This window comes from Procambarus clarkii, chromosome 34 (assembly GCF_040958095.1).
Source record: "Procambarus clarkii isolate CNS0578487 chromosome 34, FALCON_Pclarkii_2.0, whole genome shotgun sequence".
In the NCBI taxonomy this organism is placed as follows: Eukaryota; Metazoa; Arthropoda; class Malacostraca; order Decapoda; family Cambaridae; genus Procambarus; species Procambarus clarkii.
Window position 1 is genome coordinate 35,054,683 of NC_091183.1, and position 25,567 is coordinate 35,080,249.

General features: G+C 42.6%; 1 protein-coding gene across 3 annotated transcripts in view; it reads left to right on the plus strand.

Annotated features, from left to right (window-relative positions):
* Positions 1-5,658: 5,658 nt before the first annotated feature.
* The window catches only part of Cmtr1 (Cap methyltransferase 1), a 123,299-nt gene continuing 103,390 nt past the window's right edge, over positions 5,659-25,567 (plus strand). For 2 of the 3 annotated variants that reach the window (XM_069335772.1, XM_069335771.1), the window contains exons 1-4: positions 5,659-5,834; positions 12,378-12,589; positions 14,617-14,775; positions 14,949-15,119. In XM_069335772.1, coding sequence (XP_069191873.1) covers positions 5,789-5,834; positions 12,378-12,589; positions 14,617-14,775; positions 14,949-15,119 — 588 coding nt within the window. In that variant the 5' untranslated portion in view covers positions 5,659-5,788. Of the gene's footprint in view, positions 5,835-5,868; positions 5,986-12,377; positions 12,590-14,616; positions 14,776-14,948; positions 15,120-25,567 lie in introns of those variants that run through there. The other variant, XM_069335773.1, reaches the window with a different exon arrangement.

Below are 25,567 nucleotides of genomic sequence, written 5' to 3' on the forward strand. Positions count from 1 at the left end.
ACATTTTAGTGAGGTGGATGGGGTGAGGTGGCATTAATAGGGTATTAATTTCATCAACACAAGACAGAACAAGAGGTGGCATTAATAGGGTATTAATTTCATCAACACAAGACAGAACACAAAACAATGGGTATTGAATAGAAGTGTATGTAGAAAGCCTATTGGTCCATATTTCTTGATGCTTCTATATTGGAGCGGAGTCTTGAGGTGGGTAGAATATAGTTGTGCATTAATTGGCTGTTGATTGCTGGTGTTGACTTCTTGATGTGTAGTGCCTCGCAAACGTCAAGCCGCCTGCTATCGCTGTATCTATCGATGATTTCTGTGTTGTTTACTAGGATTTCTCTGGCGATGGTTTGGTTGTGGGAAGAGATTATATGTTCCTTAATGGAGCCCTGTTGCTTATGCATCGTTAAACGCCTAGAAAGAGATGTTGTTGTCTTGCCTATATACTGGGTTTTTTGGAGCTTACAGTCCCCAAGAGGGCATTTGAAGGCATAGACGACGTTAGACTCTTAAAGCGTTCTGTTTTGTGTCTGGAGAGTTTCTCATGAGTAGGCTGGCCGTTTTTCTGGTTTTATAGTAAATCGTCAGTTGTATCCTCTGATTTTTGTCTGTAGGGATAACGTTTCTATTAACAATATCTTTCAGGACCCTTTCCTCCGTTTTATGAGCTGTGGAGAAGTTCCTGTAAAATAGTCTAATAGGGGATATAGGTGTTGTGTTGGTTGTCTCTTCAGAGGTTGCATGGCGTTTCACTTTCCTTCTTATGATGTCTTCGACGAAACCATTGGAGAAGCCGTTGTTGACTAGGACCTGCCTTACCCTACAGAGTTCTTCGTCGACTTGCTTCCATTCTGAGCTGTGGCTGAGAGCACAGTCGACATATGCGTTAACAACACTCCTTTTGTACCTATCTGGGCAGTCGCTTTTGGCATTTATGCACATTCCTATGTTCGTTTCCTTAGTGTAGACTGCAGTGTGGAAACCTCCGCTCTTTTCCATGACTGTTACATCTAGAAAGGGCAGCTTCCCACCCTTTTCCATCTCGTGTTTCACTTACGAGATGTGAAAAGAGATGTGAGAGCCCTCCAGCAAAGCTGTGGCTTCTTTGTCTACAATGGGGCTATATATATATATATATATATATATATATATATATATATATATATATATATATATATATATATATATATCCTCTCTGTGCTCTAAAGAAAAAGGATCGAGGGATCAGGCCAATAGCTGTGGGCAATTCTCTCCGGCGTCTCGTCGCAAAGGCAGCTGCAAGAACAGTTAGTGATGCAGCGGCCAACATGCTGAAGCCAAAACAGCTCGGGTTTGGCATTCCACAAGGGTGTGAGGCGGCAGCCCATGCAGCTCGAGCCTTCATCGCCAACATCACAGACGAAAAGGCCCTTATCAAGCTAGATTTCAAAAATGCCTTCAATTTGGTGCGGAGGGATGCTGTACTCCGTGCGGTTCATAGTCATTTCCCTTCCCTCTACCCTTTTGTACATTCATGCTACAGTATGGATCTTAAACTACTTTTTGGCGAACATGAAATTGACTCGCGAGAAGGCGTCCAACAGGGTGACCCCCTTGCTCCTCTCCTTTTCTGCTTAGTCATCAAACAAGTCACAGAGATCCTGTCCAGCGAGCTTAACATCTGGTTCTTGGATGATGGTACCCTAGCTGGTTCCCAAGACTCCCTCCTGGAGGACATCAGAAAAATCCAGGAGCAAGGTGCAGTTTTAGGCCTCACCCTGAACCCTTCTAAATGTGAAATAATATGTTCCAACCAGGGCATCGTAGAGAGAATAGAGGGTCTTCTGCCAAATATCCATAAAACTAAACCTGAAGACAGCACACTCCTAGGAGCTCCCCTGGGGTTGAAAGCCATCGATGAGGTCCTTGATAAGAAAATCGCCGACCTTAAGAGGATGGATGGGAGGATTGAGGATATTGATGCTCATGATGCACTCTACCTCATCACCAGATGTCTGTCCCTCCCCAGGTTAACCTACTTTCTGAGGTGTTCACCATCTTACAGTAGCCAAAAACTAAGTGAGTATGACCGGTTACTGAAATCAATGCTAGAAAAAGCCCTTAACCTCTCTCTCGATGACCTACAGTGGAAACAAGCCTCTCTTCCCGTAAGACTTGGGGGGCCTCGGAGTTCGAACAGCAACGCAAATCGCTGTTCCAGCCTTCCTGTCCTCCTTATCAGCATCCGACGACCTTGTGAAGGAAATTCTACCTGCCCACTTACATCAGCTGGCAGGTGTACATGATCCCAATTTTACACGCTGTGCCACAGAGTGGGCCTCTCGTGCAGGCCAATCACCTCAACCACCATCCCCAAAATCCCACAAGCAATCCAGCTGGGATGGTCCCATTGTAGACCAAGTTGCTGCAGAGTGCCTGGGTGCTGCAACAACACAACACGACATTGCTCGCCTCACAGCAGTAGCAGCACCACATGCAGGGGATTTCCTGTTAGCAACCCCAATGTCGGCAACTGGCACGCGTCTCACACCACACGCCCTCCGAATTGCTGTGGCCCTCCGCCTTGCTGCCCCAATCCACACCAGATATAGGTGTATTTGCGGCGAGGTGGTGGCTGACAGGTACGGTCACCATGGCCTACTCTGCCAAAGCACAGGGGGATGGCACTCGAGGCACAGTGAAGTTAACGACATCATCAAGAGGAGCCTCACCACAGCTGGATGCCCAGCTGAAAGAGAGCCCCGTTACCTAACGCCCCGTAACTCTGATGCTCTTATTGGTCGCCCGGATGGTATCACAGTGAACCCCTGGAAGATTGGCAAGCAGTTGGTATGGGACTACACGTGCGTATCAACCCTGGCTAACACCTACATTAACCTCAGTGTTGCACAACCAGGTGGCGCTGCCACCCACAGGGAAGCAGCCAAATCCCGTAAGTATAGAGAGCTGGATCACCACTACAATTTTGTCCCCATTGCTTCTGAGACGCTCGGCGCCTGGGGTAAAAGTGCTACCAGTTTTTTGAAGGAACTGGGTTCTAGGCTCATTGAAACAACAAGGGACCCGAGAGCTGCAAGCTTTCTTTTCCAGCGCCTCAGTGTGGCGATACAGAGGGGAAATGCGCACTGCATCCAGGGTTCCTGCCCGCCATCTGAGGAGCTGGAGGAACTCGACAACCTATGACAACCATCTTTGTAACCCATATGTAACTCCTTTTTTGTAACAAAGTTCAAATAAAGTAAATATATAATAATAATAATAATAATAATAATAATTTTTATTTAGGCAAAGGTACATACATAAAGAGATTTTACAAAGTTTGTTGGCTTTATAGATAGGAGCTAGTACATACAATGCCTTAAAGCCACTATTACGCAAAGCGTTTCGGGCAGGAAAAAACACTACTGACTAAAGCTTAAAACTAATGGGTAAAAAGAAAAAAAATGCGTGTGTATATGTGTACATACAAAAGAATGGGGGTGGTAGGAGAAGATAATATTAGTGTTCAGTGAGAAACCACAAGGTCTCCTCTGAATACTTTTTATTTTCTTCTCCGAGGCTATGGGTCCCCACATTGGCACCAGAGGTGGTACCCTCACAAACTTTATATATATATATATATATATATATATATATATATATATATATATATATATATATATATATATATATATACATATATATATACATATATATGTAATACACTCTATAGTAAATCATTTCTTTTCTTCACCTTAAAAGTACGAAAATGAGTTTTGGAGAACTCCTATTTCAATTAAGCCCTGATGCTAAGAAAATAGTTAGAGGGATAGAAGCCCTAAACCACCAAATAATAAATACAGAATATGCGGTCATATTCAATGAAACATGTTTGAAAGAAAACCTGCTGCCAGTATACACCAATATATATATATATATATATATATATATATATATATATATATATATATATATATATATATATATATATATATATATATTTAACAATACTCAAGGCATTAATTAGATAATTTTCGTGTTGTAATTCAATTGGCATATATAATTATCTACACTAAACGAACACAAGCACTTCAAAAAATAACCACACTTCTAAATGGGAAATATACAATATGCAGCAACTCCAAAAGTGGGTTTCAAGCCTTTACATACTACACAAAAATATGCAAAGAGCTTGTCAATCCATGCCTACAGCTTCCAAACACTTGGGCTGGATGGTAAAGCGACGGTCTCGCTTCATGCAGGTCGGCGTTCAATCCCCGACCGTCCATGTGGTTGGGCACCATTCCTTCCTTCTCCGTCCCATCCCAAATCTTTATCCTGACCCCTTCCCAGTGCTATATAGTCATAATGGCTTGGCGCTTTCTCCTCATAACTCCCTCGCTCCCTCCATGAACGTATTTCAAAGAGATATTACATAACTATCCAATGGGACCCGACACACTGTGAAATACTCCACAATGAACTTGTAGGTCAACTAGCAAGAGCGATGCAGGATACATCAAGCATCACACATCATCCTAATCCCCCATATTGCACGAAAAGGAGCCCTAAATTCCACCATCACTCAAGATTTTAGAGAGAAATAGGAAACAACCTGATAATTCTGTGAACACGCCAGGCATAAAGAACACAGAAATAGATATAACAATAACCAGACTATAAATACAGGACAGACACTAATGAACTAGGCATCCACTGCCATGTTCTAGAGACAATTGAACATTACCTCTTCACTGTTTTAACATCAAGGTCCAAGAATTAATTTAATCAAACTAGAAATGCTCTACAAATCAAGGGACCCAGAATGTGAAATGACCTTCCCAACCATGTTAAAGACTGTACCTCTCTCAACCAGTTTAAGATAAAAACGAAGCACTACCTAATAAATTCCCTGTAACCTACCTTACCCCTCTATTGTCAACCCATGTCTGTTTTCTTAAACAACGCTGTTTGTCGACCTAATTGTATTTGTGCTGCTTTTTCAACCATGTTTCCACATTTTTTTATCTTTATTTTTATTTGTTCTCAACACATTTTATTCTTTATACTCAATTAGTATTAAGTTTTAGTCATTAATGTTTTTCCTGCCCGAAACGCTTTGCGTAAGAGTGGCTTTAGGCATTGTATGTACTAGCTCCATCTATAAATCGATCAATTTATGTAAAATCTCTTGTATATACCTTACCTGAATAAACATTTTATTTTATTTTTTTATATGTAATAATATTGTGTAATATATGTATATTATTGTTTATATTTTGAATTGGATGTATAAGGGACAATTACATAGTTTGTTAACATATAAATAAATTGACAGTATCTTCCTAGGCTATCACACTAAAATCACTGTGATCTCACGAGACTAACATAAGCTACCTCCAGAAATACACCAAAATATCAATAACAACACATTCATACTTGTTCATAACAAGTAAAATGTTCTTGAAAATTTGGTTCAATACTTATCAAAATTTTACTAAAAATAATATGAACTGTAATTTGCCTCGCTCAGTCTCTGTTTCTTACATAATTATAAAGATAATGCCAAATATTTGTATTTGAATCATTTAATTTACTTTATATTTATTATTATCGTAATTTTTTGAGAACATGAAGGAAATGAGTGTCGCCTGAGGGAGGCAGTTACCGCTCACTAAGCGTTCCGAATCAGTTAGTTCGGATGTTGTTAACGCGGGATAACGTACCGAAGGTCATAGTAATCTAAATGGTTGTAAATATTGGCATTAATGATACAGTTTGACTGAAAACACACCTCAGCATAATGGACAAGAGAGGTCAAAAGCATACACTTACACTTAGCGAGTCTGGTAAGTCAGAGGCAGTCGGGTGAGTCACATTCATGACGCCATGCTTCATGCACCTCAGTGATCATGCAAGCTTATTGAGAGGTCGGTAATACAGGAGTACTCCTACAGCACTGCGGCTGTTCTGTTGGTTCAAACTGACAAGCAAATTAAGGTACATAAAGTCAGGTGTACGTCAGCGATGGTACCAGGACAAGTCGGCCCCTCTAGTACTAACACTTCCATCTATCTTCTTGAGGTTATCTTGAGATGATTTCGGGGCTTTAGTGTCCCCGCGGCCCTGTCTTCGACCAGGCCTCCACCCCTCTGGAAGCAGCCCGTGACACCTGACTATCACTAATCTAGCTAATCACACTAGTCTAGCTAAACTTTTCTAGTTATAGTGAGCTAATAATGATCCAACCTAGCACCTTTTGATAATTAGGTTAAGTTTATTTACAGGAAATTTTGTTTGCCCATTGCCAGGACAGAAAACTTGTTTAAACTCATTAAGGTTCCCCAAGGCCAATGGCCAGTCAGGTTGTACAGTCATTTCGACACAGCCCTTTTTTTTCATAATTGATAAAACTGAATGTATTGTTAGGCTGGGCTAGGTCATATTAGTTTTGGCTAGCTTAGGTACAGCTGAGTTGGGTAGGCAAGTTATATATAATCTGTTGGCAAAGTATTTTTGGTACAAGGTGATCTGTATCCAGGCCAATGACTGGCCTTCCCCAGGATACAACCCTCAACAGTCACTTAACTCCTAGGACCTAGATTCACAAAGCTCCGTGTATTTCTTTGCAAGTAGGTTTGCTACGAAGGTTCCCAAGTATGCTCCAAGATGCTGCTTACGTGCGATTCAGGAAGGTAAACTTACGAAGATATTTGGGTCTGGTTCACCTGCATGCAGAGGTCACTATTGTATTTCGTTTAGCCAATCAGAGAGCAGGCAACATTCTTCATCTTGAAGATTTAGCCAATCACGACGCTGGCTTATCGGAGCTCATCTGCGCCCTATTTACGTTGAATTTTCTCATAAAATTAGTATATTTCAAAGTAAAACTTTTTTCAACTTCTACAGGCAGCACCGACATTGTAGCAAACAAATGTTACATTTGTTGTTTACCTATGTAATTCTAAGAGATACTGTGTAGCTGTCCTTGTTGCTCGGAAGATGCGCTGTCAATTATTGTATATATTTACTGAATTTACCCAAGGGCCACTAACTATCTAGTGGCCTCTACGTGGACAATGCCGGCGGCTTATTAAAGGGCCCGCCAATTGTCTTAATGATTATTTTTTGCTGTAATTTGGCACTTACGGCTTCAGCGGGTAGCGGTTCCATGGGTTTATAACCCTCTTGGTGGAAAAAAACGTCTGTTTTCAGTCCTACTTGAGAGAACATACTCTCCAACACTATATCTGTGATTGCCCTGTTATCAGTGACTTCATGCCAAATGGTATGAGGTACTTTGAGCTCTAATTACTTCATACTCAGGAATATTGGAAGATATTGCAGTCTCCGTGGTGTAGTGGTAAGACACTCGCCTGGCGTTCCGCGAGCGCTATGTCTTGGGTTCGTATCCTGGCCGGGGAGGATTTACTGGGCGCAATTCCTTAACTGTAGCCTCTGTTTAACGCAACAGTAAAATGTGTATTTGGATGAAAAAACGATTCTTCGCGGCAGGGGATCGTATTCCAGGGACCATAGGATTAAGGACTTGCCCGAAATGCTACGCGTACTAGTGGCTGTACAAGAATGTAACAACTCTTGTATATATCTCAATCTCAAAAATATTCTTGTGCTGAACCCAGATTTTGCCAGTGGAGGCTAATAGATCAACCTTAAGTATTTTGTTCTCTCCTGATTCCATGTATGACTGGCCATCCTGTGAGGTGGGGATGTTGGATGAGCGTGTAGCTGGTTTTTGATCTACACTGTGTGGTCCTTCATACAGAATAAGGAAGCAGCACATTGCTTATTATACCTAAGCATGTTAAAAAATACATTGTTTGAGAGGAGTCTTGTAGAAACTGGTAAGAGTAATTATAATATAATGTTTCCATGATTCAGTGCTTCCCTCTTGTGAAAATCGTGAAGTTGTTGTTAAGTCAGAGTTGATTTGTTTTTTGTATTGAGGCTGGTATTTTCTCCCTTGATTCTATGCATGCTTAACCATCCTATGAGAAGAGAGTATTAGATGAGCTTATAGCTAGTTTTTTTTATCTACACTGTGTAATCTTCCATATAGAATAGGGTAGCAGCACATTACTGTGTATACCTAAGTTTCTTAATAAAAAAATATCAGTAATAAAGATGTTAAATTATACCTTGTATTATTACCAGTACAGTATTATCCTTATTAAATCATGTTAAACATGGATCATTAAGATATCATTTTGATATGTAATAGTCATATTTCTTTAGAATCATTCATTAAATTGTGCATTATGTCTTAATTTTTTCCACTAATTTGGATACACTGTACAAAAAGATAGAATAAAAATAAACCAGTAATATTTCTTTCATTATATTTTTTATTTAAATAACTGCATCAATATTTTTACAGCTTTGATATCCCCAGAGTCAAACTTAATCTGTGTAAACACTATGCAAATAAAAGGACCTAGTCCATGGAACTCACTCCCTAATGAGTTGAAAAGCTGTCCAACTTTTGCCTCCTTCAAAAACAAAACCAAAGAGTATCTAATTTCATCTTCATAGTTTTCTACCTTGTGCTTTAAAATTGCACTGTATATAGTGCTGCCCAATCCCAAAATTTGTATGTACAACTTTACCATTGTTATCATTGCTGTCTTCTTATATATACTATCAATTTGCTGTATTGTGCCTATTAATCTTTGTTAAATTATAAATCAAGCTGTCAATGCAATCAGAGCTACTGATGTACTTTAATATACCTACTACTCTCTCATTTCATTTTTTTCTTGCAATGCACCTGTTATCATTTTATAAATTTTGCTTGAATTTACCTACTTAAAATTATCAGTTAGATTAAGGACCTGCTCGAAACGTTGCGCGTTCTAGTGGCGTTACAAGAATGGAAACACCCTGCTATGTATCCTCACAAACCCAATGTACCTTCTTGTATATATGTAAATAAATAAAAAAATAAATAAATAAATTACTTATTGTTACACAGCCAAATTGTGCAACAGGAAGAGGTCTTGGACTCCTACTTCCCCCTCTCTTTTTTAACAGACCATAATAGTCCATACAGACATAATTATAGGTTAAAGTATTCAATGAGAGAAGTTTTTGAAGTCATTACCCTTCTTACCTAACATTATTTGTGCAGTGGAGCATTTGGTGATAGTAAATGCTCCCACCAGCCACCGTCTCATATTTCATGTTCACTAGTGTTTATTTACTTAATAACTACTGGTATAATATCTTGCTATTACAAAACTAATTCTAATATCATAACAGACATATTTACTGCAAGTTTCAAGCAGAGAAAGCATATACAGTATAACCAACACAAAGGACTCTTCTTCACGAGATTCGTCAACTATAATTTTTTGTTTATATTGCAATCGATCTTCCGTGTTGTGTAGTAGAGAAAAATGGAGTTATATCCAGTTTATGTAAAGCTACGAGTGGTTGACAACACTCTTAGCCAACGGAACAAACTTATGAAGGTTTTTCTTCTTAGTGTGCCTACCTGAATACCGACGTAGCCGCTACGAAGGCGCTAAGAAGAAAAACATCATTCGTAAGTACCTTCATGAATCTGGCTCCAGGTCCTTATTACTGTTAAGAGAACAGAGGCATAAGGTATAAGGAAATGTGCCCAAATGTCTCATCTTGCCCAGGACTGGTAGTAACCGAGTGATTGTAACCTATCCACTGTTGCCCACTGAATGGCCCCCCCCCCCCCGAGTGGTGTGCAAGATAAACATATCAATTGTGACACTAGCTTTCCACACGTCAGTTGCTTAATTTAGAAACCACTTGTGGTCAGTTTCGAGCCCCATTGTTGTTGTGACGATGTGCATTGAATTTTGTAACTAGCTCATCAAGATTGTAACTTGCTTAGCTAAATGAATTGTGGGGTTCAGTCCCTGAGCCCATTATGTGCCTCTAATCCTTTTCACTACTGCCCACAAGATGGGTATGGGGTGCACGATAAATGAACTAAACTAACTTGCCCAGGAATTTAAATAATTCAATTAATTGAGAATGACACCATGAAACCAGAACCATAAAGTTATTATGAAATTAATGTTGATTCCATCATGCTTTGCTTCTGTGCACCCAGCAGTAACTGGAAACCAAGGGAAGATGTAGAACTGAATAGCATAACTGGTTCTGGGGATAAAAATCACTCTGTACCCAAGACAGTTTACCAATGGATTTTGAAAAATAAGTAAATAAATTATTTATATATAAAGAAGGTACATTGGGTTTGCGAGAATGCAGGGGTCAACACTGCAGGTGTCACTTTTGCACAGAACACCACAAAACACTTGTGCTATCTTCTATCCTGGCGAGTCCACTTCTATCTTCTATCCTACAACACTCAAGGTACCGTCCCCTGAGCCTTTCTTCTACAGTACTCACGCCGGCAAGTCCACCTTTCTCAGTAAATCGTGAGCCAGTCCTCCACAGTATCACCACCGTGTCAAAACACCACTTCGACCCGCCAGCAACATGCTGGCTGGCTTTACCTAAAGCAGCCCGTCCTCTAAACAAAGGGCCAAAGTCCCTTCAATGCACCCACCAAACCCCCTATTTATGAATGAAAAACGGTTTTCACTCCACTCAACTGATGACGTTCCAACACTTCCAAAACAAGTGCTTCGGTGACTACTTTTGTTTGAACTACAATGCTGTAAATGCTTCACCTACGTACTACAAATAATCGCCAACAGAACTTAAACACCTAACCTAACCAATGCCTAAATATGCAAATATATAATATAATTTTTTTTTTTTTTTTTTAGAAAATTCTTGTTTTGAATGGACAGCATGTTTAAATTGATGAATGTGTCTTTGGGGGTCGACTGCTGGATGGAACGGACTTGGTCTGATTGCCTAAAGGTTTCACCTATAACACGACTTAACTTAGATGACAGATGGATGTTAATTCCATCTAGTACCACAACTGGGCCATCCAGGGATACGTCAGTCCAATCACAGTCTTCACGGTAATCACAGACAATTCACAGTTTTCACTGACTCGGCCCACGTGTTCCCACTGGAACAAGTCTTGATTTCAGGACTGCCCTTGGTAAACTGACTCTTTGTCAACCAAGGTACCCTCCACATCACTTTTGAGGAGTAAAAATTGTATAGTAAGAAAGAAATTACACATATCTGCAAGATTACAGACTTCCGCCAGGAAACAGAAAATGGGGACAGGTGCGCTCAACAGATGGCGTTGACATTGTCTCTCGCACACATGCACACACACACACAGCGTTTCGGGCTGGTCCTTAACCTAACAGATAATTATTGATAGGTACATTGTAGCAAAATTTAAAGAATATTTTAATAGGTACATTGTAGTTAAATTTGAAGATTATAAATGCATGTAGGTACATTGTAGCAAAAATTTGTATTCAGCATAATAACTACAATATAAGTTGATGACAGTGATTACAATGGTGAAGTTGTATGTCTTAGGCACTAATATTGGGGGAGTGGGTAGCACAAGATACAGTGCGAGTTTGAATCACCAACCCAAACCCAACTCTGCCTAACCTGGCCTAATGTCAAACTCTCATGGGAAAATAATATATCACTGAGGTTTCAGTTTGTTCTGATTGGAGCATAGCCTACGTATTTGTTATTGGAAAAGGTGAAAAATTTACATTTAAATTGTAATATAAATCCAGATAACTATTAAACAAATTAAAGGATTGTGAATTGTGTTATTATACACAAGTATTTAATATAAGTATTATACTGTACTAGTTATTTCATCCATATATTTTCATTTTAAAAATACTTCCTATATCACATATTATTTTTTACCACCACACAGCACAATTAGCCGTATGCAATCTTCATCATACATTATCATAGGTTAAATCAAGTTGATTTCAGGTTACATCATACAGAGATTGTTCACCGACAAATTTTAAAAGTTTCCTAATCTTCCCTAACCTAGTGGCCCAAGGTGAATGAAATATTACCTGAAGAGAGTTTCGGGAGTTCTTCTACTCCCTGACCCCAGGCTGGGGCCAGGCTCGACTACATCCACAGTAGTGTGGTAGTGTGTTAATCCACGGTAGTGTGGTATACAGTTTATATGACTTGGGGCATGAAACAAGATGAAGCAAGTAGTAGTACTAGAAATTATAGTACTGTACATTAAAGTACAGTAGTAACAGAAACTGATGGCATCCATGTGCTAGCTTTCATATTTGCTGATAAATTTAAGCAGTGTGTATAAAAAGAAAATATGCCTTGAGTAAATATAAAAACTTTGCAACTATTTGCTAGTTTTTAAAATATTTGAATCTTCAAATTTATGCCTCACCGTATAATATTTTAGTTTTTAAGTTGAGAATTACAATGCTTACCTTTCTTCACAGATACTTCATCAGAAGAAGAGGACTCCTCAAGTGTCTCATTGGAAGGAGCGAGGAAACAACCTCGCTTAAGCATAGATTTGGATGACAGAGATTTTACAGATACTGAGGATGGAGGAGGTGGTTGGGATGTTGCAAATGCAGCGGAGGAGACCAAGAAAACGAGTGGCTTGGCTAATAACAGCAATTACAGCAGCTTTGCCCAACGGATGATGGTAGGTTTGCCCTCTATTTGTTTATAAGAAAAAATTGTGGTAATCTTGGTAAATGTGTACATTTTATTTATAAATTTTTATTTTTCAGTAAGACAGCAGTTAAATAGTTAAAGAAAAATGTGGGAAAACATTTGTAAAGACCCATATTGAATACCAGTAGGTATATTTGGGTGAAAATGGGATTCTTCATTATAAATGTTTACAGTAAAAAAAAATATATATATATATAAGCAGAATAAATAATAGTCCTGTACTCTGCTCACCTGAAGAAGACTTTTCTGCTTGAGGAGTTAATTGTAGTTATAAATGGTGATGTTGCTTTATACTTGAGTAGAGTAGAAAGTAGACTACAGTTGAAACTGCATTAGTTATGACAACTGATAATTTTGTTTCTGTAAGCACAGTTACATCTTTATTTTCTTTATGTGATCTTTCCCAAAGTTCACTTGCTTTGTTTGTAATCCCATCAGTGTACATTAAAACTTGCTTTATTCTGTCCATTCTCACTTATAATCACCCTTGACTTTCAATCTGCTGGTGTGGGAAACTGGTATGTGGCTGGGTAGTAGAATGACCTTATTACATGATGATGTGGGTGATGGGGGAGGTGGAGCAGGTGTTTGGTAGAGGGAAGAGAGGCACTGCTGGCCATGGGGACGGAAGTTGTCTTAGAATATGAAAGCAGTATCTTGGTGTGTCTGAGGGTGGGTAGTGGAGGGATTTAGTTTTTGTTAAGGGTTATGTAGGGATTTTGGGTGATTCTTACTTATCTTCTGTATGTACTGGTGTACTTTGCACCAGTACATACAGAAGATAAGTATGTACTAGTGCTGGGTGCAGGTAGGTCATGCAAGAGGGAGGGTCAGTATTGGATGAGAGGTGAGGGTGGTGTATATTGGAAGGTGCTTCCTGGAAGGTTGGAAGTTGCTTAGGCATCTGTTGTGCTCTTCTGTGGTGTTGCTGAACTGTTGGTTATGGGATCCCAACCCTCCTCTGGAACTCAGATATGGAATGTAATTTCTCCAATTCCCTCCCTTCTCTCTGAGCTTCATCATTGTCTTGGCTGCTGTAGTTCTCTCTCCATTTGCCATGTCCATTTATAGAAATACTAGTATGTATCTTGGTACAGTACATTAAAAAATGCTCTTTTCTGGAATTAGCCCTTTTTGCAGCCTCATTTGTGAACACTATTTTTATCAGTTGGTTTCTTTCCTTGTACCTGCTTAGCTGCATTGATCACATTATGCAGTTCAACCTCCATTGCTGTTGCTGCACCAGCCTTGTTGCATACTTCCACTGTCAGTTTGCTATTATTTTGAGCTAGTACAGGTATGTTACACCATATAGATTCTGAGGATACCATGGTGTTTAGTTCCTCACTGTTGGCTGCATTCAAAATCCTCTTTTATATATAGCATTATACCACCTGATCTTGTTCTGTCCTTTCTGAATGGTGGATGGTATCCTGGGAGATGGAATTTCCCTTCCATTATGTCCTCTCATTCCCATCTTTTGATGATGCCAGTGATGTCGGGATTCTCAGCCTCTATGTGTGCGCACAATATATTAAATTTTTTTACTAGGCTTCTGGCATTTGTGTAGAAACAAAGTTGTCATAGCCTTCTGACATCACTGGTACACTTAAGTTATCTTCTTTATGTAGTAGACTGATATATAATGCATGTTTATATGGGTTCTCTTTATTGTTGATATGCAAATTGTCAATATTATTAATTACCAAGTATAGATAAGTAGCTCCGATGGTAATTTCTATGGGTTTTGTCAGTGTTTACAATCAGCAGGCTCGGTCTTCCTTGGCTGGGGTGGGGCTGACTCAGCTGGAAGATATCGTTCTTATTGTTCTCTTATTGCGTGTGGCATTAACAGTGTGCTCAAAATGTTGTTAAAGCTGTGAGTATGATGAGTTTCCCTACTTTCTTAGTGAACACTTCCCACCCTTTAAAGTAGCAAATGGTGGTAATAATAATGGTAATGTATATGATAATTATATATTTTTTGTTCTTCAGAAAAATATGGGTTACCAGGAAGGCAAAGGCTTAGGTAAGTATGGACAAGGTCTTGTAGATCCTGTGGAAGCAAGCAGACAAAGAGGACGTAGAGGTCTTGGTCTTCGACTTGAAGGTCTTGAGGCATCTACCAATCTGAATTGGGACAGCAGTCAAGAGGTGGGTACACATAATTAGAAAATACATTAATATTCTTGAAGAAATTACAAAAATATATATACACACACACAATATAATATATTATGTTATAGGGGTAGATTGGAGTGGGGGATTGGTATAAAAAGCATTAATTGTAATAATTTTGTAGTAATAGTTGGCTTTACAAATTTCAGCATATTCAAGTTGAAGAAGAAGTTGTTTGGCTGCCACAGTGTCCTGATGTTGTACCTCCTGATTTTGATACTCTCTTGTCATGGTCTCAAGATGGCAAAAAAAAGCTAGATATTACTGATGAAACAAACTTCTGTGACCCAAAAATTCTTGAGGGCATACTCAAAGCAAAAGTATGTTTATCATTTTATTCATCAGTTTAGTCATTTAAACCCTAAAGTACAGCTGTGGAAATACACACATGTCTGATCAGATGGGGGAAAAAACATTCCTAATAAAATTATTAATTTAAATATAAAATGTAAGGACAAGAGAAAATGAAGTGAATGTCTATATCTTTACTGGTTAGGTGAGGTGGGTGGCAGACACGGCTCTGTCAGTGGTAGACATGAGAGGTTTGCTGAAACATGTGAAAATAAGGATGTGACGGCGTTTCTGTCCGTCTTGGATAATTAGCAAGTGATCCCTCTTCTACTATGTCTCACTGTAATCCGTTCTACAAATCAACAACCTGGTTTCCAAACAAGTATTTAGCCAGGTCTTTCTTAAATCTAAACATGCAGTTTATTTCCTTTATTTCATTTTCACTTTTGTGATGCTATATTTAATACCTAATATCTTCCTCCTTGTTATGCCTATTCATCCAATTGTATACTTTGATCATGTCACCCCTAATTATTCGCCATTCTAGAGAATGTAAATTAAGTATTTTCAATATTTCTTCATATGGAAGGTAATCTGGTAATTACTGGAATTAGCTTTGCCAACCTTTGCTGAACATGTTCAAGTGAATTTATGTTCGTTCTGTAGTAGTAGGCATCCTTCAGTCTCGGAAGACTATGGAGTTGCACCCTGACAGGGCGCAAAGCCTGGGTAGGTAGATATGGAGGAGAAGCTGTTACCCATGCAGTAGGTCCCCCCTCTCCACGTTGCTGAAATTATCCAATAGAAAGGCAAATGCCAATACACATGGTTCCAGCAACGTCGCAGGAGCTGCCAGAACGAAGTTGACGTCAACAACGAATTGCCTTAGGGGCTTCAACTCCGGATTTTTCCTCGAGGTTGACTCCTGAAGCCTTTCCCAAAACAACCCGTTCTCGCAAATTCGTAAAGTCAATATTGACTTATTAACACTTTCGCGCTTTATATTAGAGATAACTCGTCACTGGTTTTTCTTACGATTCCGCATAACTGCCTACTTTTCTCGTCAATCGAAAAAATATTTGTATAAATTCCATTTTTTAACCGAAATGGATGGGGATACTTTTGTTTTGTAGAGAATTTATTTGCGAATTTTTTGGTACCAGAATGAATATTATATCTCATAAACTTCTATGAGTAAAAAAAAAAATACACAAAGTATGTTTGGGGGTGTGGCGAGCGTGTGGCAGTGGGTTCCCTTTAGCCGTTGATATATCCAACACGTGGGAAATATTTGTATGTGTTATGTATATGTCTGTGTAGGGAATTTTACTGCGATCACTGTCATACAAATTATAAAATGTTTCAACAAGTATAAACATGACAAACATCAAACGAACGAAAACAATGCGTTCGTTTCTGCCGCGAACGCATACTGAGCGACGTGGTTCTATATTTGGCGCTTCTCTTACACATGCTTTGTACCAATGTTATACAGTTCATCTTATAGAAAATTTTATTGCGAACACATTGGTATAAAAAAGAAATACGTACATAGAAAAGTAGGGTCAGGAAACGTATAAACTTTCCAAGCATGATTTCCCCCCTGTGTTTTCGCCAGTGCGCTCGCGGCTAACTACTCTCCACTTCACACACTCTTGCGGGTGGGCAATTACCTATATTAAACATTCATATGCATATGTCCGTGTAGAGAATTTTATTGCGATTCCAATGATACCAAAATTAGCGATGTAGGACAACTGTAGGCTTCGCAACCATTAAGAAAGTGGAAACATTTTGTTGCTGTTTGGCGCTCTCGGCGAGTGATCTGCATAGTTTTTTATTTGGTGTTGATACTCCTTATGCTTGGGCGGCATTTTATAGGTATGCTCTTATAGACAATTTCATTGCGAACAGTGATACCAAATTTAAATACGTACGCCTTCAATTCTTGTCAGGACAGTCAAAAGAGTGTACACTTTTTCGGTCTTACCACGTAGGCGCGCGAAGTGCCGAAAGCATCTGGGGTATGGTTTTTTTTTAGCGCTGAGAGCGCGAAAGTGTTAACTACGTGCATAGGTGATATACTAAACATAATAGATACCCTTAAAAAGATTCATAGAAAACACCGACCTTACATAACCTTGTTAGTATCTTAAGATAAGCATCTTATTGCTTCGTAATTACAATTATTATTTAACCTATACCTATTATAGGTTAGGTAATAATTGTAATTACGAAGCAATAAGATGCTTATCTTAAGATACTAACAAGGTTAGGTAAGGTCGGTGTTTTCTATGAATCTTTTTAAGGGTATCTATTATGTTAAGTATGTCACCTATGCACATATTTAATAAGTCAATATTGACTTATTAAATTTGCGAGAACGGGTTGCCCAAAAAAGGGGTATGGCCGCAAGGCAGCGGAGGTTTAAAATCAGGGTTTTCCTTCCCCTAGATGGGCTGCCTTCCCAGGCTATCGAGTCCCATCTACCCGGAGCAGCTGGTGTTAAGGCGCCAGAGGCACGCCCTCGCCCCTTCTCCTGTCAGTAAAAGCAGTTCTGCCGGACTTAAAGACTAAGCCACCTGTGCAGGCCAGGAGTTGGACTTGGTTGTCAGAGACTATTGGAGATGCATGCCATATAGGAGCATTTTATAGGTCATGGGAGCTCGTTCCCCATTACCACCCCCTGGCTATGACAACCCCTTGGATCCCCTTGAACCTCTGTAGTATGGTAACCAAAATTGAACTGCGTATTCTAAATGGAGCCTAACAAGAGCAAGATACAGCTAAAGAATAACATACAACACATTAAGTGTTCTATTGTTTATGCTTTTCAAAACGATTCCAAAGTATCCTATTTGCCTTATTCCTAACATTTATGCATTGATTTTTGGCTTTAAACTTGATTTCAAAATGTTCACAAATGAATTTGCTAGAGCAGAGATTTTCAACCTATTTAAAGACATGGCATACTCAACAAGGCACTGAAGTACATAGTTCAAGGCACTCTATCAGTTTCTTTTCTGTGGGGAGCCCTGGAGGCTCCCTGAAGCTATCAAACTGACACGTGCCATGTTAGTTTAGCGCCATCAGTCCCTGGAGTTTGAGTGCCTACTGGGGGCCATGAGCCAGAACCTGTAGCCCCTCAGAGAGGTGCAGGGAGCAATGGCCATATGAGCACTATAGTTTGTCATATCTGTCATCGACTGGGAATATTTCACCTACCAGATAGGTAGACGAAACAATACAAACCTCTAACTGGTTAAAATTGCAACCTTCGTTCAAACAGAGCCAAAGAACTCCCCTTCCCCCAAAGAAAACAATGAAAACCAGCAAATCATCATCTAATTAGTGCCCCCGCTCCCCTGACGGGGGATGGGGATCCCGCTCAAGCGAGCTGGCCGCTCCACCCTCATTTCATTGACCGATGTGCCAGTGTCTACACATCTCCTCTGTCCTCGATTTATTAACACTTTCGCTCACCCCGCGCGCCACCCCTCAACTATGCGATATGGGACCCAGGGTGTCACCGGAGCGCTCGAAAATTCTGAAAAGTGTATACTCTCTTCAACTTTGTCACCTTAATTCTCGTCCTACGAGATTAAATTTGGTATCATTGTGTTCGCAATAGAATTCTCTACAGCACTAAATGCATATAAACTCCAAAAGCCCGGCTAATTACCCGCAGCAAACAGAGAAAGTGCGAACGAGTTACCCAGGAGCGCGCAAACGCGATAAAATGTTTTCACTATTTTCACTCTGGTCACCTCAATTTTTGTCCTAGGCCTTTCATTTTGGTCTCAATGGGTTCGCAATAGAATTCTATAGAGGAACATTAGCATATAAAATATAAAACCTGGTCACACTCCAACCGCCGACGAGTTGAAGACGGGCCACGCGTTAGCCGGGAGTGAGCGCTCAGATGCCTTCCAGCTATACTCCCAATTCCCTCCCTTTTCAAGCCTTTCTTTCGCAATTTTCTTCCTGGAAGGGCCTTGTTCATGATCACTATCCATCGTGGAGTAAGGGTAGATAGTTTCTAAAGCCGCAGTAAGAAATATAGCCACGGAAAATAGCCGAAAAGTTCACACGTTTGAGATGCAAGCGGAGGCGACATTGGTCACAACAGTGGAGCGAAAACAATGGGCCCACGGCGTGTGCCAAGCCACCTGAGGGCCACGAGGCTCAACAAAGAAAATGGGAAGACATCGGCGCACATTTTAAAACCAGTCCCAAAAAAATCGGATAAAAACCTGATTTTTGGTAATTATTTAAAGTGGATGACGCAATGCTGCGTCATCCCCGGTATTACCGACAGTAAACGGATGACGCAATGCTGCGTCATGCCCGGGCGAAAGTGTTAACTGGCTTTAATGTTTGTGGCTTTGCCAGCTGTGTGTGTGTGTGTGGTGGTGGCCAGATGTTCTTCAAGTTTGCTGGGCTGCATGTGCCTGGGGCTATCTTCCCTAGGTGCCTAGTAAGTACTTCCCTTGCATGTTAGGGTTTTCTTCCCTGGGACAATCGGGTCTCACTTCTGTCTGAGGGCTTCATTTCTTGGCATTTGTTTTCGCCCTTGGGGTACGTTGGGAGTCTTGGGCTTCCCGTCTTGCCCCAGGTAGGGAGTGGGGGTTTTACTGGGTGGGGCGCATTGTGGCCTGTGCAGCTTGCATTCAACGGTGGCCGATTGGTTTGTGTTGCTTCGGGGTTCTATTTTGTTTTGTTTGTATTCTTGGCGCGTACTCGCTTATTTTGGCAGAGGTGATCTGCTTAGCTTCCCATTATGCTAGCCTAGGTTGTGTTGGTGGTTCTCCTCTGTTGCCCCAAGGTTTCACGGTTTGCCTGCAGGAGACGGGTTACCGGCTTAGCTGGCCCCAGTGCATGGGCTTCCCGTAGGGCTAACGTACTCTACGGGCCCTCGAAAATACCGTTGTCCTTGGGGATTCCATGGACGTGTCTTTCGATCCCTGTCTCGCCTTGTGCGACACTGAGGGTTGTTCATTGGCTCTGCCGCCTCGTGGTGACAATCATCCATCCTGCCTTCGTCATGCTGCCTGTTGGGTCAGAGATACCTTATACCCTGAGTCTTGCGGGACTTGTTCTCTGCTTGTTATTCAATTTACCCATTCCTTGTCTGAGGATGTTCGGGGTCAGGCAGCAGCTTTGTTGCATGCTAGGTATTCATTGTTGTAATGAACCAGGTTAGGAGCACCAGAGCTACCCCACTTGGATTTTAGGGACCAGGATTTAGGAGCGTTGGTTACTTCAACCTTGGTTCCGTCTGCGCCCTTGCTTCCTTTCCAGGTGGGTGTGGTTCGCCCTACTCCTCCCCCCCATCCCCCCTTCCCCTGCTTTTGGTTCCCAAAAGTTTGAGTGATTTCGGGGCCGGGCCTGGGTTGAGCTTGGGATGAGGCTCGGGTGGTTTTGGGGGTTGCCCTTTTTGGGAGTTTTGGTTTTGGGAGTTTGCGCCCGATTTCCCCGCCAAGGCTTTGGAGTCGGTTCAGCAGCCTCCTCTCTTTGAAACTTTTTCCCAGGACTGCCTTTTCTTCGAGGGTGTTGGGCATGGACATGGGCTCTGCCCTTGGGCCTGTGTCGGGGGTTCCTGGGGCGCAATGGGAGTCCGCTTGGAGTGCGTGGACTCCTTTTGATATCCTGCCTGGGCCCTTGTGCCTTCTGGGCAGGGTTTATTGTTGCAGGGCCGAGAGTTTTCATATCCTCCGTCTCTGTATGAATTTGAGTTGGGTGTGGCTCTTCCCTTGGTTCGTTTCCAGATACCTTGGGATTCCTTGGATACGTCCTTCCGGAGGTTTCCTTCCTCTCGGATTTTCCCTACGGAAGTTCTGGAGGCCCTTGGTGCTTACCTCTTACGAGACCTGGTTTACACCTCTATAATAGATCTGTCTTCCTTTGAGTTCGGTTCTTCTTCCCTGTTTTGGGTACGTTACGAGGTTCCGGAGTCTTCCTGGCTGGCAGACTGCTCTTTCTTCTCTTTGGGAGCTTGGCACGGGTTTTGTTGGACCAGCACACTTGAGTGGCAAGAGATTTCTTTGGTATTGCAAGTGTTCTTGGGGGCTCTTTGGAGTTCCTCAATGAGTACCTTTTCACCCTTGTGCTTTCCTGTGATGTGGGTCTGGAGCAGTTACATGCTCAGGTCCCCTCTCTTTCGGCTGCCTTGGCGGCGGATGACTATCAAACTCGCTGTCATTTGGAGTTAGTCTTGCGCTTCTTCGGTCTTCTCGAGCTGTCCTTGGACTGGCTTTGGGAGGATGTCAAGGCGTTGCGTGGGGGGGCTCTAAGGCCAGAGTTCTGGTTTCGGCTGCCCTGCTGAAGCTGTTTACACGGATCCTCCAAGAGTCAGTCAGTCAGTCAGTCATCACTCTGTGTGGAAGTCAGCTTCCCAGAGATCGCAGGGCACCCCATTAATGGGGCGATGGGGAGGAGGCTGGCTCTGTTTGCCCATGCTTGGTCCCACGATTTGTGGGCTTTTCATGTGGTCTCTTCCGGCCTTTGGTGGCGTTGGGTGGCTCTTCCTCCTGTTGGGTGTTGGGGGTTGGCTGGGCAGGCTTCTTCTCCATCTCTGTAAGGTCATCTTGGAGTGGGTTCGCATAAGCGTAGGCGAAATGACTTCATCCCTCAAGTGGGTTTCTTGCTTGCTTGTTTCCAGTTCTGAAACGGGACTGTGCGGATCTTCGGCTCATTCTGGACTTGTCCCATCTGAACTGTTTAATTCCTTGCCTCTCCTTTCGTATGACTGTTGTCCCAGTTCCAGCTTCTTCTCGAGCCGTTCACTTGGATGATTTCTACGGACCTCAAGGACGCGTATTGGCATGTTCCTATTCTTCCGGGGTTCAGGGATTGACTAGGTTTTGTGGTCGGGCATCAACCTTGCTGCTTTCTTTTCCTTCCATTTGATCTGAATCTGGCATCTTGCATATTCATGGGTTTATCCAGAGTCGTGGTGGCCCGTCTTCATCTTCTATTCAACTATTCAGTTTCTGGCCTACCTCAACGACTGGTTAGTATGGGCTCCCAGCCGGTCTGCATATCTGCTCGCCAGGGAATTGGTTCTTTTCCAGCTTGCCGGGTTCGGGTTCCTGGTGATTTGACGGAAGTCCACAGCCTAGACTTTGCCGCACTGGGTTACCCGCTGGGTAGGGTTTGGCTTCAGAGGTTGTTCTGGTATCTTTTGGGGCAGTCTCTTTCACCTCTCTTGCGACCACTGGGTTCGCACCCTGGTGTCTGTCAGTCGGTTGCTGAATCACCAGCTTCCTCTTCAGGTTTTTCGGGGTATAGTGCCATGGCGCCTTCCCCCTTCCTGCTCTCGATGGTTCTCGGATGCCTCATCTCTCAGTTGGGGTGATGTGACCAGCGCTCACCAGACCGCCCAGGGTCGTTGGGCTCTGTCCTTGCATCGAGCTCACAGTTTGCGGTTGTGTGGCTGGGGTTGCGGTAGATTCGGCTTCCTCGAGGTTTTCTGAGCCAGCTTCCTCGAGGCTTTCTGATCCGGCTCCATTCGGATTGCAGCCCTGTAGGTGCAACCGGATGGGGGAGGTCTCTGCAGTCCATGGCTCTTTGGGGTTGGTTGCTTTATGTAGCTCTTATGCTGATTTCTCGGGGCATAGCTCTCTGTGCTGTTCCTATTCAGGGAGTGTCCAACATCCTGGCAGACAGCCTGTCGCTCTTCATTACCTTTTTCATGGAGGGGACAGTTGACGCCGCCTCCTTCCTTGGCTTTGTCGGATGTACAGGTGCCCAGAGGTGGACATCGCCATGGTCTCGGTGTCTCCCTACATACATGGCGCCGTCCCCCCGACTGTGAGGCCTTCGTGGTAGGCACTTTCCGGGCCGGCCCCATGGTGGCCGGCCCAGCCTTGGTTTTAGGCGCTGCTTGCTCTGTGTCCGAACCTGGGAGTCTTTCCGCGGCTCCGCCTCTTTCAGCAGGTCGGGCCTGTGAGGTACCTTGCTGATTCGACTTACTCTTCTGCTCTTTGCATCTGTTTTTTCTGGCGTACGTGTATCGGCACTTGTATAGTGATCAGGTGACTTCTCTGATGGTGTACCATCTGCGGTCTTCCTCTCAGCGACAGTATGAAGTCTCCTGGCGGTCTCTCCGAAATTTCTTTTCCCTTTGGAGGGTGTTGTCGATGTCTATGGAGGTGGTTTTGTCCTTTCTTGGTTCTTTTTGGACCGGCATCTCATACCAAATACTGTCGCTTCATATTTTACCGGCGTTGGCAGAGCCACTCCAGTTTGCGTTCAGGGTGGATGTCACTTCTGCCCTGTTCTGCAAGCTCTCCTGTTCATTTTTTCACCTCTGGCCTACTCATGTGCTACTTGAGCCATCTTGGTCTTTGGCCCGAGTGCTCTTTTTTCTTTCCTCTCAGTTTGTTATGGCCCGTTCAGTTCGGGATTGTTTTCTGAATGCCTTTTGTCTGTTGGCTTTGGCCTCTGGGGATCAGGTTGGGGAGCTTCATGTTCTTCTGAGGTGCAAGGGATCCGGCTCCTTTGGTCCTGGGGGTCGTTTTGTGGGTTTGCAGCCCTCCTTTTCTGGCGAATAATGAGACAGCTGGCTTCCGAAGGGGTCTGTGCATTGTTGATGCTTGGTTGATTCAACTGGGAGTGCATCTTATTTTGTGTCTGGTGGTGGCTTTAGGTTTCTACCTGCGGCCCACTGCTTTGGTACCAGGGAACGTCCTCTGGGCTGTTCAGGTTTCCCTGGTTCCCTATTCCAGTGCTTGTGTCTCAGATTGTCTACAAGGTTATCAAGTCTAGCCAGACTCTGGTCTACTTTCTTGCCCATGATGTGTGTGTAAGTATGTTGCTCTGGCCACTATTTTTGGTACTATGTCTTGGGTCGATATTTGGGTGCAAGGGTTTTGGAGGTTGAACAGGGTCTTGGCCGCCGGGTATCTTGTGACCGTTCCAGGCCCTCTCCGGCCTTGTGTTGCTTTGGGATGTCTGTCGCGGTCTGTTGTCTCATGTTTGTCTTGAGACCTGAGGTACTGCCGCCTCCCGGGTAAGTCCCTCTTTTGCTTATATGTGGGTAATTAACTCCAGGTAGCCGACGGGGCTCCCCACAGAAAACCAGTGTTGTATGTAATGAAACGCCATTTTCTAGGTGAGCCCCGGAGGCTCTCTGACACCCTCCCTCCCTCTGATCGGCGTTTTTTATCATTCTACAAACTGGTGGGGTGACCTGCCAGTTCACCAGAGTGGGCCCCCCCCCTCTCCCCTTTTGAGGGAGAGGGGGGCAGTTAGGGGCCTAACAGGCCCCTAACTGGCCAACTTGGCAGCTGAAGCTGCTACCTGTGGGCCACCAATTCTGCCTTGTGGATTCCTTGTTGGTTGACCCTGTTTCTTGGTACCCTGTTCCAAGGCTTGCATTTTTCCAGGTCATCCACAGTGTCATACAGTTTTGCCAGCTTGTGGTCTATCCTCACTCCTATGATCGGAAATAAGAGGCTTTGGTTGCAGTCTTTTCCAACAAGGCTAACATTTGGGCTTGGGAGTTTTGGTGTTCTAACAGGGTTCTGGCAGCCGTTATTTAGTTAATGTTCCTAGCTCCAATGTGTCTGTGTCTCAACTTGCAATTTTTTTTTTGTCTTAGTCCCTGCTGCTTCTTCTCCTCCCTGGTAGTCCCATTTTCATTCTCTGTTAGCCCGATGGCTCCCTCATTTCCAGGTTTGTCAGTGAGTTGTTCATCAGTTCTAGAACCAAGAAGTGGAGTCAGGTTGAGGGCAAGAGCCAGGCCATCTGGTGATGGTGATTAGTACTAACAAGTTTCGAACTAAATTTGAGTGAATCCCTTGTTCCATTTGAATCGTTTGTGTAGTTGTTTGGCGGCTTCAAGTTTCGTTTTCTGTGTACCCTCCAGTTGTCTGTCAATCTGCGCTGGCTTTATGGATGCTTTCCCAGTAGTGGCGAATTGTTACTCGCTCCCTGCGCCTCTGTAAGGGAGTCAAGTTTTGACTCTGGTAGGTCAAACATAACTTCTGCAACTGATATGACTCATTAGCATGGAGCAGTCTCAGCAAAATAGTTTCTGGGAGTCACCAGAGCTCTACTAGAAAGATGCACTTTGTTACAATATTAGCACTTTCGAGCACCGTGCGCATGAACCCCGCACTACCCCAGGTGGGTTTCAGTATTTCACGGGAGCGCACGGTAATTCTGAAAAGTGTATACTCTTTTCAACTTTGTCACCTCAATTCTCGTCTAAGGTTTTTCAATTTGGTATCATTGTGTTCGCAATAGAATTATCTACAGTACTAAAGGCATATAAAGTTTAAAAGCCCAGCGTACCATCCACAACAAACAGAGAAAGTGAGAGCGAGTTACCCGGGAGCGCGCAAGAGCGATAAAATGTGTACACACTTTTCACTTTTGTCACCTCAATTCTCGTCCTAGGTCTTTCATTTTGGTATCATTGTATTCTCAGTGGAATTCTGAACAAGAGTATATGCATATAGTGTCAAAAACT